This window comes from Rhinolophus ferrumequinum, chromosome 22, assembly GCF_004115265.2.
Source record: "Rhinolophus ferrumequinum isolate MPI-CBG mRhiFer1 chromosome 22, mRhiFer1_v1.p, whole genome shotgun sequence".
NCBI classification, from domain to species: Eukaryota; Metazoa; Chordata; class Mammalia; order Chiroptera; family Rhinolophidae; genus Rhinolophus; species Rhinolophus ferrumequinum.
The window spans coordinates 4,614,928-4,629,070 of record NC_046305.1 but is presented as its reverse complement, the minus strand read 5'-3'; the positions used below and the strand labels follow the sequence as shown (position 1 = coordinate 4,629,070).

Here is a 14,143-nt window from a genome sequence, read left to right as displayed (position 1 = left end):
GGGTGAGTGAGGAAGGAGTCGCGGGGCTGCCACAGGGGCAGCCAGGGGCGGGCGTAGGGAGAACGCAGAAGACTTCTCTCCCTACTAGCCTCTTCCCTGAGTTTGATTTTTCAGTTGAGGTGCTGCCTAATTTCAACTCAACGAAAAAAGAAGAGAGCATCTCTCACCGACCTATCAGTAAGCTCCAGCTCCAAAAGGTGTGTTCCCGCAGGCACGCAGCGCGTGAGACTCGAGCCTGCTTCACCCTCACCCCCACCCCCACCCCCACCCCCACCGATGCCTCGGGCCTACCCACCTGGAACACAGGGGGGCACCTTCCCCTCGGACAAACGCCAGCTCCAGTCCCCAAACTTCAGTGCAGGCCCTCCTGCAAAACCCTTACAGCAAACGGCTTTACAGTATTTGTACAGTTACACAAAAATAGATCCTTTTATATATATATGTATGTATATGTATGTGCGCATGTATTTATAACTGGTTACATTTTGGCGTCATAATTAGGCATCACCAGTAGTTGTTGGCACAGTTTGTCACCTAAGCTCAGGGTCAAGTTTTGTTGCATTTTACCGCTCCGAAGTACAAGAAAAAAACAAAATCAGAGGCATTTCATCTCCACGGTGTTTTCTTAAATAAGCAGTGTCCTAGGAAACCATATGTACAGGGGGGAACAGAGCCTCCTGTCTCCTGCAGCGCGCCGCCGGGGTCTGCAGGGGCCGGGTCAGTGCGGCCGGCTGCTGGACTCCGACGCCTGTCTCTTGCGCGCGGGGGTGTAGCCATTGAGATACCCGTTGGGCTGCCGTTTGGAGAGTCCTCCATTCAGGATGTCCTGGATATGCTGCACGATGAGGTTGATGGCCACTGTGGGACAGGGACCCGCAGTGTTAGGGACGCGCCCGGGAGGGCTGGGCGCCCACGCACGGCCGCGTGTCTGCGGGAAGAGGGGACGGGAGCCGGCGGCTAAACACCGTTCCCGGTAACTGGCTCCGCCTCTGCCCCGTGGGGGCGGGTCACGCAACCTCCCGAGCCTCCCACGGGGCTAGCGTGACCTCCAGCCCAGGAGGGTTCTTAGAGGAAGACAGGCAACGCCCAGGACATAGATGCCCTTAGAGAACAGGCTTCTGATCGGGGGTGATCAGTCACGACTGTGGGAAAGCTGTCAGCCAAACCCTGACGACGTGAGGACCGGCCTTCACTCTGACACCGTCACTGCGCTGTGACCCTTCCAGAGGGGAGCCTCCCTGCCCCCGTCCCTTCGGAAGGCCCTCTCCTCCAAAGATCCTCTAAGATGGGGGACCCTCTTCTTAGCATTAGAAACGGATCATATACCTCAAGCAATGGTTAAGGTTCACGTCACCAAAAATGGGGAGACATCCCGTGCTGTTGGGGTGCCACCCCGTGAGGACTCACCTAGGTTGTCTACACCTCTAGGAATTATCACATCCGCATATTTCTTTGTCTGTGGGAAAAGACATTTGCAATGCGTTAAGGGGGTTCTGAGGGCAATCGGCCCAGGCCCCTCTCCAAGGGAGACCTGGGATCTACCCATCCCAGAGGGCGGCAGCTTGAGGCTTCTGACATTGTATTTTTCATCCCCTTTACCTAAATTCTAATAAATCAGCCTTTTCGTGAGTTCTCTTGAACGTTCAATGCTGTTTTAGTTTACAACCTGCGTGGAGAACATGGTTTTTGAAACCAAAGCTGTACTTGCCTCTTTACCACGAGGAAGAGTTGGAATGACTAAACCCCACACGTGACAGGGGAGGCCTCATTCACCTTCTGCCTAGGGTCTGTCCAGCACAAGGGTCAACCTGGAAAAAGCCATCCCCCTTGAAGACCATTTCCACGGACTCCGTTACGACATGATCTTTTGTAAGGGCCACAATGAACACAACCCTTTTTTTTTTTTTTCCTTTTTTTAATTTACTGAGATTCTGTGGACCACTTTACAAGTAACTGTGTCTGGGTGTATAATGGAAGCGTGGGGAAAACCACATACACACTGTCTGGAGAATGTCGGCACCTGACCTGACGTCAGGGCCCAAACCCAGCCTGATGCAGGCAGACAATGACCAGCTCCAAGTCCCCGGCTTATATGAGTTGACCTGACCATCCCAGAGCAGGGTGACGGGACAGCGGGAACAAGCAGAAACACCCAGGAAACACTGTGCAGAGCTCTGCGCTCCGTTACAGCTAAGCTGAACGGCAGAAAACTGCTCGTGAACTCCAACGTGTGTCCAGCAATAAATGTACTTTGTGTTCTTGTGATTACGTGAAAAAGAGCAGAGGAGGCCCTCAGACAGAGGGACGGATGGCTGGAATTCCACGGCTGCTTGGCCGCCTCTGCCCTCTTCCCAGAAACCTAATTCTGTAACCCAGCCCTCCAGGTTACCCAGGCTGACTCAGAGCCTGCCTAACTCTGAAACAAAAGTCAAGTCTGCTTGGACGCAAAACATACTGACGGACTAAAAAGAAACAAGGACGGTTTGGGATCAGATTTCTCTAGGAAAGAAGAGAGAAAGAATGGTGAGGAGCAGAGAAATAAATGCCTGACTTGGCCTCACTCTGCACCTCTTCTCAGTGGGCTCACAGGCCCCCATCTCCCCAGAATAGCACCCAAAGCAGGCTAAGCCCCACCCTCTCCCCCTCTCAGAGCTTAATTAGAAATCCTTCAGGAGTTAGACTGAGGCTTGGTCAACATGGGGTAGAAGCCTCCTGAGTGCAAGACTTCCCTGCCTCTACCACACCTGCTCCCCCGACACCTCTGGTCCCCAGCAGTCTCGACATGCATTTCTGTGTCTTCCCCAGAAGGCTGAGGGTGTTTCCTGGCTGAAAACTGAGCACCCCCCGGCCCCAACCTCCATTCTCTGAGAGCCACCTCGCTAGAGTTCCCAGCTGCCAGGGAGGCAGTACGGCCCCCTTCCCAAATGAGATGGGACACGATGTGGCAGACAAGCTCCCAGCAGGCCCGGCTGGAGGGCAGAGGAGAGTCAGAGGGAAAACCCAGCAGGACAAAGCGCCAGAGGCTGTCCTCCCCTGGGACTTCAGGACAGGGGGTCACTCAGAGAGCAGTGAGGCCTCCCTCTGGGGAGATCCTCAACTTACCGGGTTTCCCCCAAAATAAGGCCGGGTCTTATATTAATTTTTGCTCTAAAAGATGCATTAGCGCTTATGTCCAGGGGATGTTATCCTGAAAAATCATGCTGGGGCTTATTTTTCAGTTCGGTCTTATTTTCGGGGAAACACAGTATATACCTTTGTGTGTAAGACTGAACTTTAAATTCCAAGTTCAACAACAAACAAACAGACCAAGAAAGCAACTCACTGGCAAGCAGAATTCCTCAAAGGCAGGCTTGACGAATGTAATGTACTGAGATAAAATCTGCTCGAGGTCCCGCCCTCTTTCGCTGATGTCCCTTAATACTGTAAGAGAAGCAAAAACAAGAATCAAGAAAACGGTGCAGGAGCCAACACACCAGACTCACGCGGGCGCCGCGATGCCTCTTGGGGGCTCAACGCCGGCTTCCTGGCTCGACCAAGAGCAGGTCAGTAGCAGCAGGAGCTTCAGGGAAAACGAGTCGCATTTTTTATGTCTTGCAACAGACAAATTCGGCCACGACACAGTGCTGAGGCAAAGGCCACCCAGCCAAGGCCGACGGGCTTCTCGGTTCAAGCAGCATTTGACCCACATCAATTTCAGTGTGCACACTAAGCAGAGCAGGACAGCCCCGGCCTGGACAGCTTGTGCCAGGAGTGGACTTGGCCCAGAGAAGTGGTGGGGCTTGGCGGGGCGGGGGCGTGGGCCAAGGACTTTTTCCCGCGTCCACCTGGATCCTGTCCCCGGCATTTACTTACCTGTGTGCCGCCCAGAGACCCTCCGATGTGCCCTCCTCGTCACGCCCAGCTCCCACCCACACTCCAGGCCCTACAGAGGGGGTGGAAGGCAGGCAGAGGTCCAGCTGTGGTCAGCCATCCCTGCTTAGCTCATGCAATGAGGTTTGCAGACAAAACCACTTAGTGCAAGACGAGAAAACCATGGTGAACCGGTGGGCTGCAGCTGCAAAGCAGCCCGGGTTGACCCAAACTCACCTTCTTCCTCCTGGGCAGTCTTACTCAAGGACTTTCAAACACGTGTTTAAATAGAATCTTCTGTCAAAAATGGAAAAGGGTCCGTCCGTCTAAGGGACTGGAGCCCTGCTTCTGCCACGGGGTACACTAACCTCCCTGAACCTCCGTTTCCCCCAAACATAGTTAAGTTTCTAAGGTGATTCTCAATCAAAACAGCCCGACCCCTAGAGGTGTCACTTTAAATCTCAGGGCCAGGAGCTGTGCAATCTTTCATCCCCACCCCAAAAGGCCATCATTTCCGTCTCCAATTATTTGCAATGGCCTGTTGGTGCCTCTCAACCATTTCTCAGGTTCCACACTCAAGCGTAGGATGAAATTTCCTGTAACAGGGAGTGCTTGGGACTGGATTTCTGGAACGCCACGTCTCTGACTCATTCCGTCCCCACGTACGCATGCACACGGGCACGCATGAGCGGGCAGGGCCAGGACAGAGGGAGGGTGTCGGGCTGTGATCCCGGCTGGCAGCCTGCCTGTGAGGCCAGCTGGCTGGAGCAGCGGCAGGAAGTCCGCATTCCAGAGCAGGGAGCTCTGCTACCGCCCGATGTCCCGCCAGGAACTCAGTTTTCAAAGAGCTTTTCCCACGTGAGCCCTGGCGATGAATCGCTTGGTTGGTCCCTGGCCCTCAGGGCTTGTCTCGCCACCGCTCTGACTGCACGCCCAGACCAGAGCGGTGCCGTCCCCAGCTGGGAAATGGCCTGTGTCCTCAGGCATCTCCACACAGGCCGTGCTCCAGCCACCCTGGCCACCCCGCAGGGACGGCTCAACGCCACTGGCTCGGAGCTCTGGCACGCAGCCGGCACAGCAGCGCGGCCGCCAGTTCTTCACACGTCCGTCCCGGATAAAGTCCAAACAAAAAAGGAAGCCAGACCAAAAGGCTATCAGAGCCGGGATAAAACAAACACGCCCGTCCCCCCCAGGCAGGCCCCACTCAAAGCCTGCGAAGGCCTGATGCTGGGACTGGCTCGCAAGATGCGCTTTTCCCACGACTGCTGACGGCGTCAGCCCGCAGGAACCTCCGTCCTGCCCACGTGCGCACACATGCGTGCACACAAGTTCACGTGGCTCTCGCACTGCCCTCAGCCCAGTCTTGCAGCCCCCTGGATCTGACAGGCCTGACATCCCTACCTGTCAAGTCTGAAGGAGGAACCGGCCAGGGAGAAAGCAGCAGGTGCAGGTGGGTCACCCAAGGTGGGTCACCCAAGTCTGCCCTGGAACCTGAAAAGCCGCTTTTCCTGCTCCACCATCTGGAGCACTGGGGGGCAGAACTGACCCGGATTTGAAACCTGACCCCACTGACGACACCCCTGTGACCCTCGCTTTCCTACACTATAAAACAGTCACAGCACCCTCCTCATACAGCGGTCACTTAGGACTCATGCACAAAGCACATAGTAGGCGTTCAGCACGTGGCCAGCACACAGTAGGCGTTCAGTGAGCCTGAATGTCTTTGATTACGGTGACAGCAGAACCTGAGGAAGCTTCAGGAGACGGACAGCTCCCGGTTGGAGCAGAGCACTGGAGGGGCAGGCACCCTGACCTCAGGTAATCAGGTCAGGCCCAGCTGGGAGCAGGGAGCTCGCAGGGCAGCTGGAAAGGTGGGGGATGGCAAGTGGTGCACGCATGCGAACATGTGCGCGCGCGCGCACACACACGGGGAGACAGGGGAGAGGGAGACCCAGGGAAGACAGGAAGACTCAAGGAAACAGGAACTGGGTCAGGATGTTGCCCAGACATTAGGGACATTCAAAATCAAAAGGCACTGCCCACATCCTCTCCCCAGGATCCTTCTGTCAAGCTGTCACCTTAAACAGGCCGGGATCCCCAAGCCAGGGCAGCCAGTCCCTGGCACTGAAAGGTCCTGCTCCTGGGCTCTAGTCAGAACAAGGCACAAAGCAAAAACTCCGGGGATTCAAAGCCGGGCCCTGACCACCACTATGCCCTGGCACAACTGTGGGCAGGACGGGCCTTCTCGGACGCAGCTCACGCCACGACCGCCCACCTTCCTGCGTGGCGTCCACTTCAGCCCTTCCAAGCCCACTGCTGCTCGTCGGCTCCGCCAAAGCCACGGACACAATTTGGAAGGACCCAGAATACATACAGTTCCTCGGTGGTTAACCGAATCCATGTTACACTTTAATTGAGGAAACGTGTCACTCGAGTGAAGAACCGATTGTGAGGACCCTGTGAACTGGGCAGGAGAGCAAGCAGCTGTCCGTCCGCGGTCCCAGTCCCCATCTCAGCTCTTCTGTCCCCACAGGAGGGAGGCACGATTCTCCAGGGCTGCGTGACTCAAAGACCCTCCCACAGGGTCAGCGTGCATTGCGAGGGTCACATGCCCGGGAGGGTGGGACACACAGATGGGTAACTCAAGGCTCTGGAATGTTCTGCCCACCAGCTGCTCCTGACTGGCCACCCCTCCTGTACCAGGCACCCCCACCCCCACCTCACAAAGCACATGCCAGGCATGATCCTTGTCCTGCAAGGACAGCATGTGGGAAAGTCCCACAAGTCCACTAGGAAACTGACTCCCCAGTGGGAGGCATGAGAAGACAGCAGATCTGAGAGGACAAAGCAGTGCCTGCCCAGGGGGCATCCAGGAAGGAGGGCGCCGCAGAGCTGACCCCAAGAAACCCCCAGAGAGGCCACCGTCTCCTCATCTTTCCCATTTCACGGAAGGATCCAGTACAAGCAAGGGAGGGAGGGTTTTCTGTTTGATCCACACCAGGAGTATCTGTTTGTACGAGAGGCCAAGACTGACTTGATTTCCAAGGACGCGGCCACCACACAAACGTGACTGGACAATGTCTTGCATCACGCTTTCCTCTCCTGGCACAAGTGACGGTACCAGGCCGGGCGTCACCAGCTGCTCAATGCTGAACCAGGACAAAGTCAGGGCACGTGACCTGGGGCAGTCCCCCCCATGCCTCATTGTTTCTCTATGTTCTGCTGGTTCCATTTACAGTTCATGCAACGAGAGCATGGAATTGGATAAAGTGCAAATTTGTCATTTTCTGTATCTCCACGCAAAGGCTTTGTCGCCTTTCATGCCTGTCCTCGGTCACCCCACCCTACTGCCTTGGCTGGGCCTTTGCTCGCCCTCTCCCAACTCTCCACCCCCTCCCACCAGACAGCGATGGCGATGCGTGACGTCCGGATGAGTGAGCGACACAGGCCTCAAACAGCCCCGGCTACAGTCTCACTTCCACTTCCGCTGTCAGCACCACCTTCCAGCAGAGGGCTCAGGCCGTCTCACCGCCCTGCTCCAACCCCCTCGGGACCAGCTAGAAGCCTCAGTTCCCACAACCTGCCCCACAGAACTTGCTAGTGGTTCCTGTGCAGCCCCCTGCCTCTGGGAACAAGCCGTGTATGCACACGTGCGCATGCAGGTGTGTGCACGTGTACTGTGTACCTCTGCGGCTTGCCCATGTCATCACCCCACCGCGTCCACGTCCTGACCCCCTTCCTCCTGGGCTCTCGGCTGTACGCCCTCCAGGGTGAAATCCAGGCTCAGCTCCTGCCCATAAGCAGCTGTGTGGACAGTGCCCCTGGCCACGCTCAGTAAGGCCACAGAGGGAACAGGCCACTTTGCTCCAGAGCTGGTGGGACAGAGTACCCAAACCTCCAGAGAGCTTTCTGGAAAATAAAGGGCTAGAGAAGCAGCCTGGCAGGACGGGGGCCCCAGCGCTGCAGGCACAGGATGTCCCTGGCCCCAGGTGTCCCACAGTTAGTTCCCCTCTTGACTGGCGGTGACGCCTGTGGGAACACCACAAGGAACTGAGCATTTCAGCAGACTTTTTCCCGGCGAAACCGGAACGTAAATGTCTTACTTCCTCTCTCTGACCTTGCAAGCCTCTCATTACCCACAACAGCGAGTGACTAAACCCTTCTCAACTGCGACCAAACATGTGGGTGGCAGGACGTCCCCTGGGCTGGGCCATGCGGCCACAGGCCACCTCAGGGAAGGCCTGGGCGTGACACTCAGGGAGGGCAGGGGCCTATGACAGGCCACCGATGGCCCCAGGAGGCTTTGCACACGCACCTCTGCGGGACAGCCGGGTGTCCGCGTCCGTGTCCACAAACAGCTTCATGTGGAACAGGTCTCGCAACTCCTGTGAGTAGAAGGCCAGGATCCCTTCGAATAGCACCACGTCTGCAGGGTACACAGTGACCGACTCCTCCTTCCTGCAAAGCACAGGGCAGGTGACGGGCCGAACAGGCAGGGGGACCTAGGGGCGGGGACTTGGGGGTCCCCCCCAGACTCAACACAGGGCGAACACAGCCTGACAGAGCCCGCAGACGCCCCCTGGAGACCCCGCAAAGGGCGCTGACAGCTGGGGCAAAGGTCCCCTTGACCAGTTCTTGGGAGCTTCCGCCATAAGTGAGAAACAAGACAGACGTCTTTCTCCTTGGAATAAAAACCTGCTGTTGAATGCAGAACAGAGACAGAGCAAAGCAGGCATGCTTTCTTCTTCCCTCCGAAGGCGTCGGCAGGAACTCTCTCAGGTCTGGCCTCCACGTACCTTCAGCTCGGGTTCCTCCCAACGACCTCAACCCGCCCCCCAGTCCTGGAAGGAGGGACGAAGGGACGGAGGAAGGGAGGGGCGGAAGAAAGTTTCAGAAGAGGAGGAAACACCTGCATGGAAAGCTTCACCACAGCCTGACGCGGCCCGGGGTCCTCTTCCTGGTCAGAGAAGCAGGACCCCTCACGAACCTTCCCCTTCAGAGCTAATGACAACGTCCAGACAGACGGCCCGACCCCCGCACACCGCGGAGCGCGCTGCCACCACTGTCCCTCCCACACAGGCTGCCGTGGGCACGGACGGGGTCACAGAGGCCAGGAGTCCGAGACATGGGGACAGTGTGGGGAGCGACGGCATCTCGCTTACCGGGAATGCGAGACAAAGTCGTACACGGGAATCTGGACCGTTTTCCCTTCGGTGATTTCTTTGAGAGTTTTGAAGATGAGCTCATTGTCAAAGGCGTCTGAAGGAAATCAAGGTGTTACAACGTTTCTTCCTTTTGCAATGAGTTCTGTGATCATGCCCAGGGATTCCCTACAGACCTGTATTTCACACGTCATATATCATACCCTAGAGAAGCGTATCTGCCCCCCTGCCAAAAAAGCTAGATAGATTTCTACGCCAAGCAGAATGCAAATTCTGTGTCCCAGAATGTATGATGAGCTCTGACAAGTGGGTCTCTTTTCCTCCCCCTTGACATTCCTTCCCTGGCCTCCGACTGCTCTCTCCTCCCTCTAAGTTCAGCTGCTGCCCTGGGAACATGCACATGTCAGCCTGGAAAGCTACTCCTGCCTGGGGGGGTTGCTGCAGCACCGTGCCCACGGGCTCCGATTCTGACAGTTCTAAGAACACCCCCCACCAAAGGGGCAGTGTGCTGAGCTGGGACCATCAGGGCCACCATCATTTGAGCAGCCACCCTGGACCCTCCAGCTCCCTCTGCCCGTCAGTGAGCTGAATACACAGGCCACGTCCATGCACGTGCGAGAGGGCAGGGGACCGTGTGACACAGGCTGCCTCAGAGCAGCGGGGGCGGGAGAACCACTGTGTGTGGTCCCCCCAGGGTCGGGCCCATCTCCAGGGACAGGCTGACATGGAGGGAGAGAGTCACCCTTGGGCGGGACAGATTCCATCAGTATGTAAGGAGCCCAGCACTGCGTGGCGTGTGGCAAAGCCCCTTCCTCCGTATAAGCCCCAGCAGAGCCCTGCGAGGCGCCACCCAGCCCTGCGTCTCACAGATGGGAAACAGGTGAAGCGCTCCCCGATCGACCCACACACGCACACGCACATCCATGCGAACGCACGCGAATGAGCACGCATGCACACACACACACACGCATGCACACACATACACACACGCACACACACGCACATGCACACACATACATGCACGCACGCACACACATATGCACACGCACACGCACGCACGCACACTCACCCGGGTGATCGAAGTTGAACTGGCCCTTCAGAGCCTTGGCCTTCTGCTCCGCAGTGAGCACGCGGTAGAAGCTGTCCTGGCTCAGGATGACCACCTGCTTCTGGCGGTAATCCACCTCGTTCTGCCCCAGCAGCTGCACGATCTTCGCACAGACGGAGGACTGTGGGGAGAGGAGAGCCGCGGGTGACGGGCGGTCCCGTCCCTGGGCAGGTGCAGGTCTGCTTGAGAAAGGCCTTTGGGAGGAAGAGTCCGTCTGGCACAATGGACGAGAGGCTGAGGGGTGGGGCACGCTCGCTGGGGGGGGTCTGGGGTCCCCTTCCTACAACAACCTGCCCCTCTCAGGTGTCGCAGTGAAGGGGGAGCAGTCCCGTCTGCCTTCTCTCCCACACAGCCTTTCCCAAAGCCACAATACAAGGCGCCACAGAGTTTTTCTTCACTGCTCGTGTCCTAGCGTAGACACACAAAAGGCAGCAGAAAGTGGAAAGAAGGGCCGTTAGCAACGTGCTTGCTGATGGACCAAAGGGCTCCAGGTCAGGCAGTGACCGGGCGTCCACGGCTGATGGACCAAAGGGCTCCAGGTCAGGCAGTGACCGGGCGTCCACGAGACGTCGCGCGGGCCCCGCACAGCTTCATACCAGCAGAATCAGCACCCACAGCACGTGGTCCAGCCGGGTAGCAGGAGGCCGTGGCTTTCACCTCACTTCTGTCGGACCCTCTGCTGAGCCCACAGCCCTGGGCCGTTCCCCCTCACGGGCAGCCCGGCAGCCCGTGCACAGACATGTGCCCCCCTTCTCAGCCTGCAGTGACGCAGGATACAAACGCCTCCAATACCTACAACTTCAGGGATCCCGGCTAAGCCTGGGGAAGCCATTTACAAACGCACTCAAGCCTACAGGCTTTGTTTAAAATGAGCCCCCCAAAATCTAGGTAACTGTTGGATCGGGGCACCAGGCGCATGATACTCTGCTGTCCGCTCATGCGTAGGTTTGAATTTTCAAAAACTCGGGAGGAAGCACTTAGAGGGTCCACTCTGCTGCCTCTGGTGAAAGGTCTTTTCCTTACTTAACACCCTCCTGTTATGTCGCCTTCACTTTCACTTCCCTTTTCCCCCGAAGGTGCCCTCCATCAAAAGGATGAAATGGAGCTTCAAGGTGTCCTGTCCCCTTAAGAGAGGAAATAAATAATTCATAAATAACCGGGGCTTGTGCCGGCCGTCACGAGCTTCAAGAGCGCTAACATGGGAGAGGGAGCGATTGCTACAAGGGCGAAGACTAACCCAATCGTCATCACAAAGAGACAAATACCAGGCGACCCCACTTACATGAGGTCCCTAGAGTAGCCACAATTCGTAGAAATGAAAAGTAGAATGGAGCCTGCCACAGCTCAGGGGACAGGGTGATGGAGAAGCATTTAACGGAGACCATTTCAGTCCCACATGATGAAGAAGTTCTAGGGACCGCAGCCCAACAACGTGAATGTACAGTAACACTCCTGAAACGTACACTTAAATGTGGTGAGGAGCGTCGATTTTATGCTACGTAGATTTCACCACAATTAAAAATAATGGTTATTATAACAACGAGTCCACAACTGAATGGGCAGTTTCCTCCAGGTACTACCGTGTTTCCCCGAAAATAAGACCTAGCCGGACAATCACCGCTAATGCGTCTTTTGGAGCAAAAATTAATATAAGGTCTTCTCCTCACCTGACAGAGCCCTGGCTGGAGAGCTCGGGGCAGCGAAACTCAGTCCCCGGGAGGGTTTCGGGCTGCGCATGTCCCCAGGAGAAGGGGCAACGTCACAGCAGAGGACAGGCCAAGGGCCACGCTGCCCAACACGTCAGGACCCCACCAAGTCGTAGGTCCCACTCTGAGTGAGCTGTTTCCGAATCAGAACAGAGGGAAGAAAACCACACAGCCCGGGGCTTAGAAACAGCCGCCAGAGCCAGGTGAGGCACTGACGCGTCACTGCCTCCCACCCTTCGGGGTGGGTTGTGGACTGTCAGAACTCGCCACCCAGGGCTAACAGAGCAGGAAGGCCAGCCGCGCGGCCTCTTCAGGCAGGAAGACCCCACCTAGTCCCCTCACTCAGGCTGTGCACAAGTCACCTCAATTGCTGTGGACAGTTGCTCTTTCCCTGCCACTGTCATTACGAGGGGACACACCACACGCTGAGATGGTGGCCCCGACATGACATCACTCCTTTGGGGATAGGGAGTGCTCCCCACACAGCTCAGATGCTCTAATTTGCAGGCACAAGAAAACCAAAACGCCAGTCATTTGTCCTGGGTGAGACAGCAAAGCTCGAACCTGCTGACGCGATTCCCAATCAAATCAGCTGACGGTGTCCCTCAGTGCTTCCCTGGGGACAGCCTGGCATCCAGTCTTGGGGTCACAGACGGCCCCAGAAACCATGCATTGCTAAGTGGATTCTCCTAGCTATGATACAATTGCCACCGCCCCCCCACACACGAATGAATGAATGAATGAATGAATGAATAAGATCTAAATCTGAAATTCACTAAATTGCTCTGTAGTAACAGATTCTTAGATACCAAAAAGCAGCCACAGGTCTATCTAGTAACCTATAGCTATTGGAGCACACGGACCAGCTTTTATGCCCAGAGCCTGGCAGAGTTTGGCACCTAGTGGGCTCACGCAAGTGTGTGTTAAGATTATCACAGGAAATGTCTGAATTCCTCCATCAGTCCTCCTGTTTTCTTCAGACCTGGAATCACAAAGATACAGTTTGCCTTGCTCATTTTTAGCAACAACCTTGATTCCATCCTAAAGCACATAACATACTTGGGCAGAGACAGCTAGTTGCGTACCCAAATCTCGGTCCCTGACTTTTAGCGGGGCACATGACTACATTTCCCAGCTCCCTTGCAGCTCACTGTGACCGTCCTGAGTTCTGGCCACTTAGACAAGCAGCAGTGTGAAGTGGCAACTCCTGGAATTTCCTTAAAGAATAGGTTGGCTGGGATGAAGACTTGATGGCTGGAGCTCAAGCAGCCACTTTGCAGTGTCATACTAGCTCACGAAGGGGAGCGAAGTGGCTAAAGAAGGAAGCCCGAGACTCAAATCATCACAGAACTGAGAGGGGAATGAGAGCGAGATAAATTATCTTGTTCAAACCCTGTTATTGGAGATTTTCTGTCACTTTCGACTGAAATTATCCTAATACTGATGTCGACACCCACACGCCCGGTACACTTTAGCGTACACGTTATCGTGAAGCTGGGGTAACCCTCACTCCTGGGCCAAGAGGCTGTCTTATTCCTCACAGGTGCCCCAGGACCTCATCAGCCCCGTCATTTCCATGTGAGTTTTAAAAGGTGGCGGTCAGAAGCATTTCCCCGGACAAGTGTCCCCAGACCACTGGGCACCTCTCTGCCACTTCCCGCCTCTATGTACCTACCCTGCGGTGTCAGAGCAGAAGCCAGCGTCTTCCCTACCTTTCGGCACCTTGTTTGTTTGGGCTGCAGGCCAAGCTCTCCGTAGAGGAAGCAGACCTGGGGGGACCCAGATTATAAAAAGTGCTGGATGACAAACTCCCACAACAGAAGCTCTGGGTTCTCATCCCCACTCAGCATGATGGTGCCGTCCGGCTGCGAGAGACCCAGCTGTCAGGCGGCATGAGAAAAATTCGGGTGGATCGACAGCAACATAAACACGTTCCCAGGGCTTTCCGGTGACCTGTCAGTCTTGTGAAGTGCTATTTGCAGGAAAGACATTTGCAACACTCACTTCTGGGTTCGATCACTTACACGTTTGGCTCTGCTCTCTGTAGAGTCATGAGCACTCACAGAGAAACCCCCTCAAAGAGCACCTACTCATGAAATAAACTGGTTCAGAGTCAAGTGAGAGGTAAGGAGCTATGGCCGCCACAGAGGACACACTACGTGCCAGAGACTGTTCCGAGGACTTGAGGCACACCACGTGATTTCATCCGCAAACGAACTCTGAAAGTGGCTGTTCTTACGATGCCCGTTCTATGCACCAGGAAACGGGGTTACAGAGGGGTAAGACTACATGACGTGGCCCGGCATCACTCAGCTAGA

At 55.9% G+C, this 14,143-nt stretch overlaps 1 protein-coding gene across 2 annotated transcripts in view; it reads right to left on the bottom strand.

Annotated features, from left to right (window-relative positions):
* Nucleotides 1-276: 276 nt before the first annotated feature.
* UCK2 (uridine-cytidine kinase 2) overlaps nt 277-14,143 on the bottom strand; it is a 46,201-nt gene continuing 32,334 nt past the window's right edge. The window contains exons 2-7 of one of the 2 annotated variants that reach the window (XM_033093484.1): nt 10,081-10,313; nt 9,012-9,108; nt 8,165-8,307; nt 3,323-3,420; nt 1,408-1,456; nt 277-858 (exon numbers count right to left, since the gene is read on the bottom strand). In XM_033093484.1, coding sequence (XP_032949375.1) covers nt 719-858; nt 1,408-1,456; nt 3,323-3,420; nt 8,165-8,307; nt 9,012-9,108; nt 10,081-10,313 — 760 coding nt within the window. In that variant the 3' untranslated portion in view covers nt 277-718. The remainder of the gene's footprint in view (nt 859-1,407; nt 1,457-3,322; nt 3,421-8,164; nt 8,308-9,011; nt 9,109-10,080; nt 10,314-14,143) is intronic. The other variant, XM_033093483.1, reaches the window with a different exon arrangement.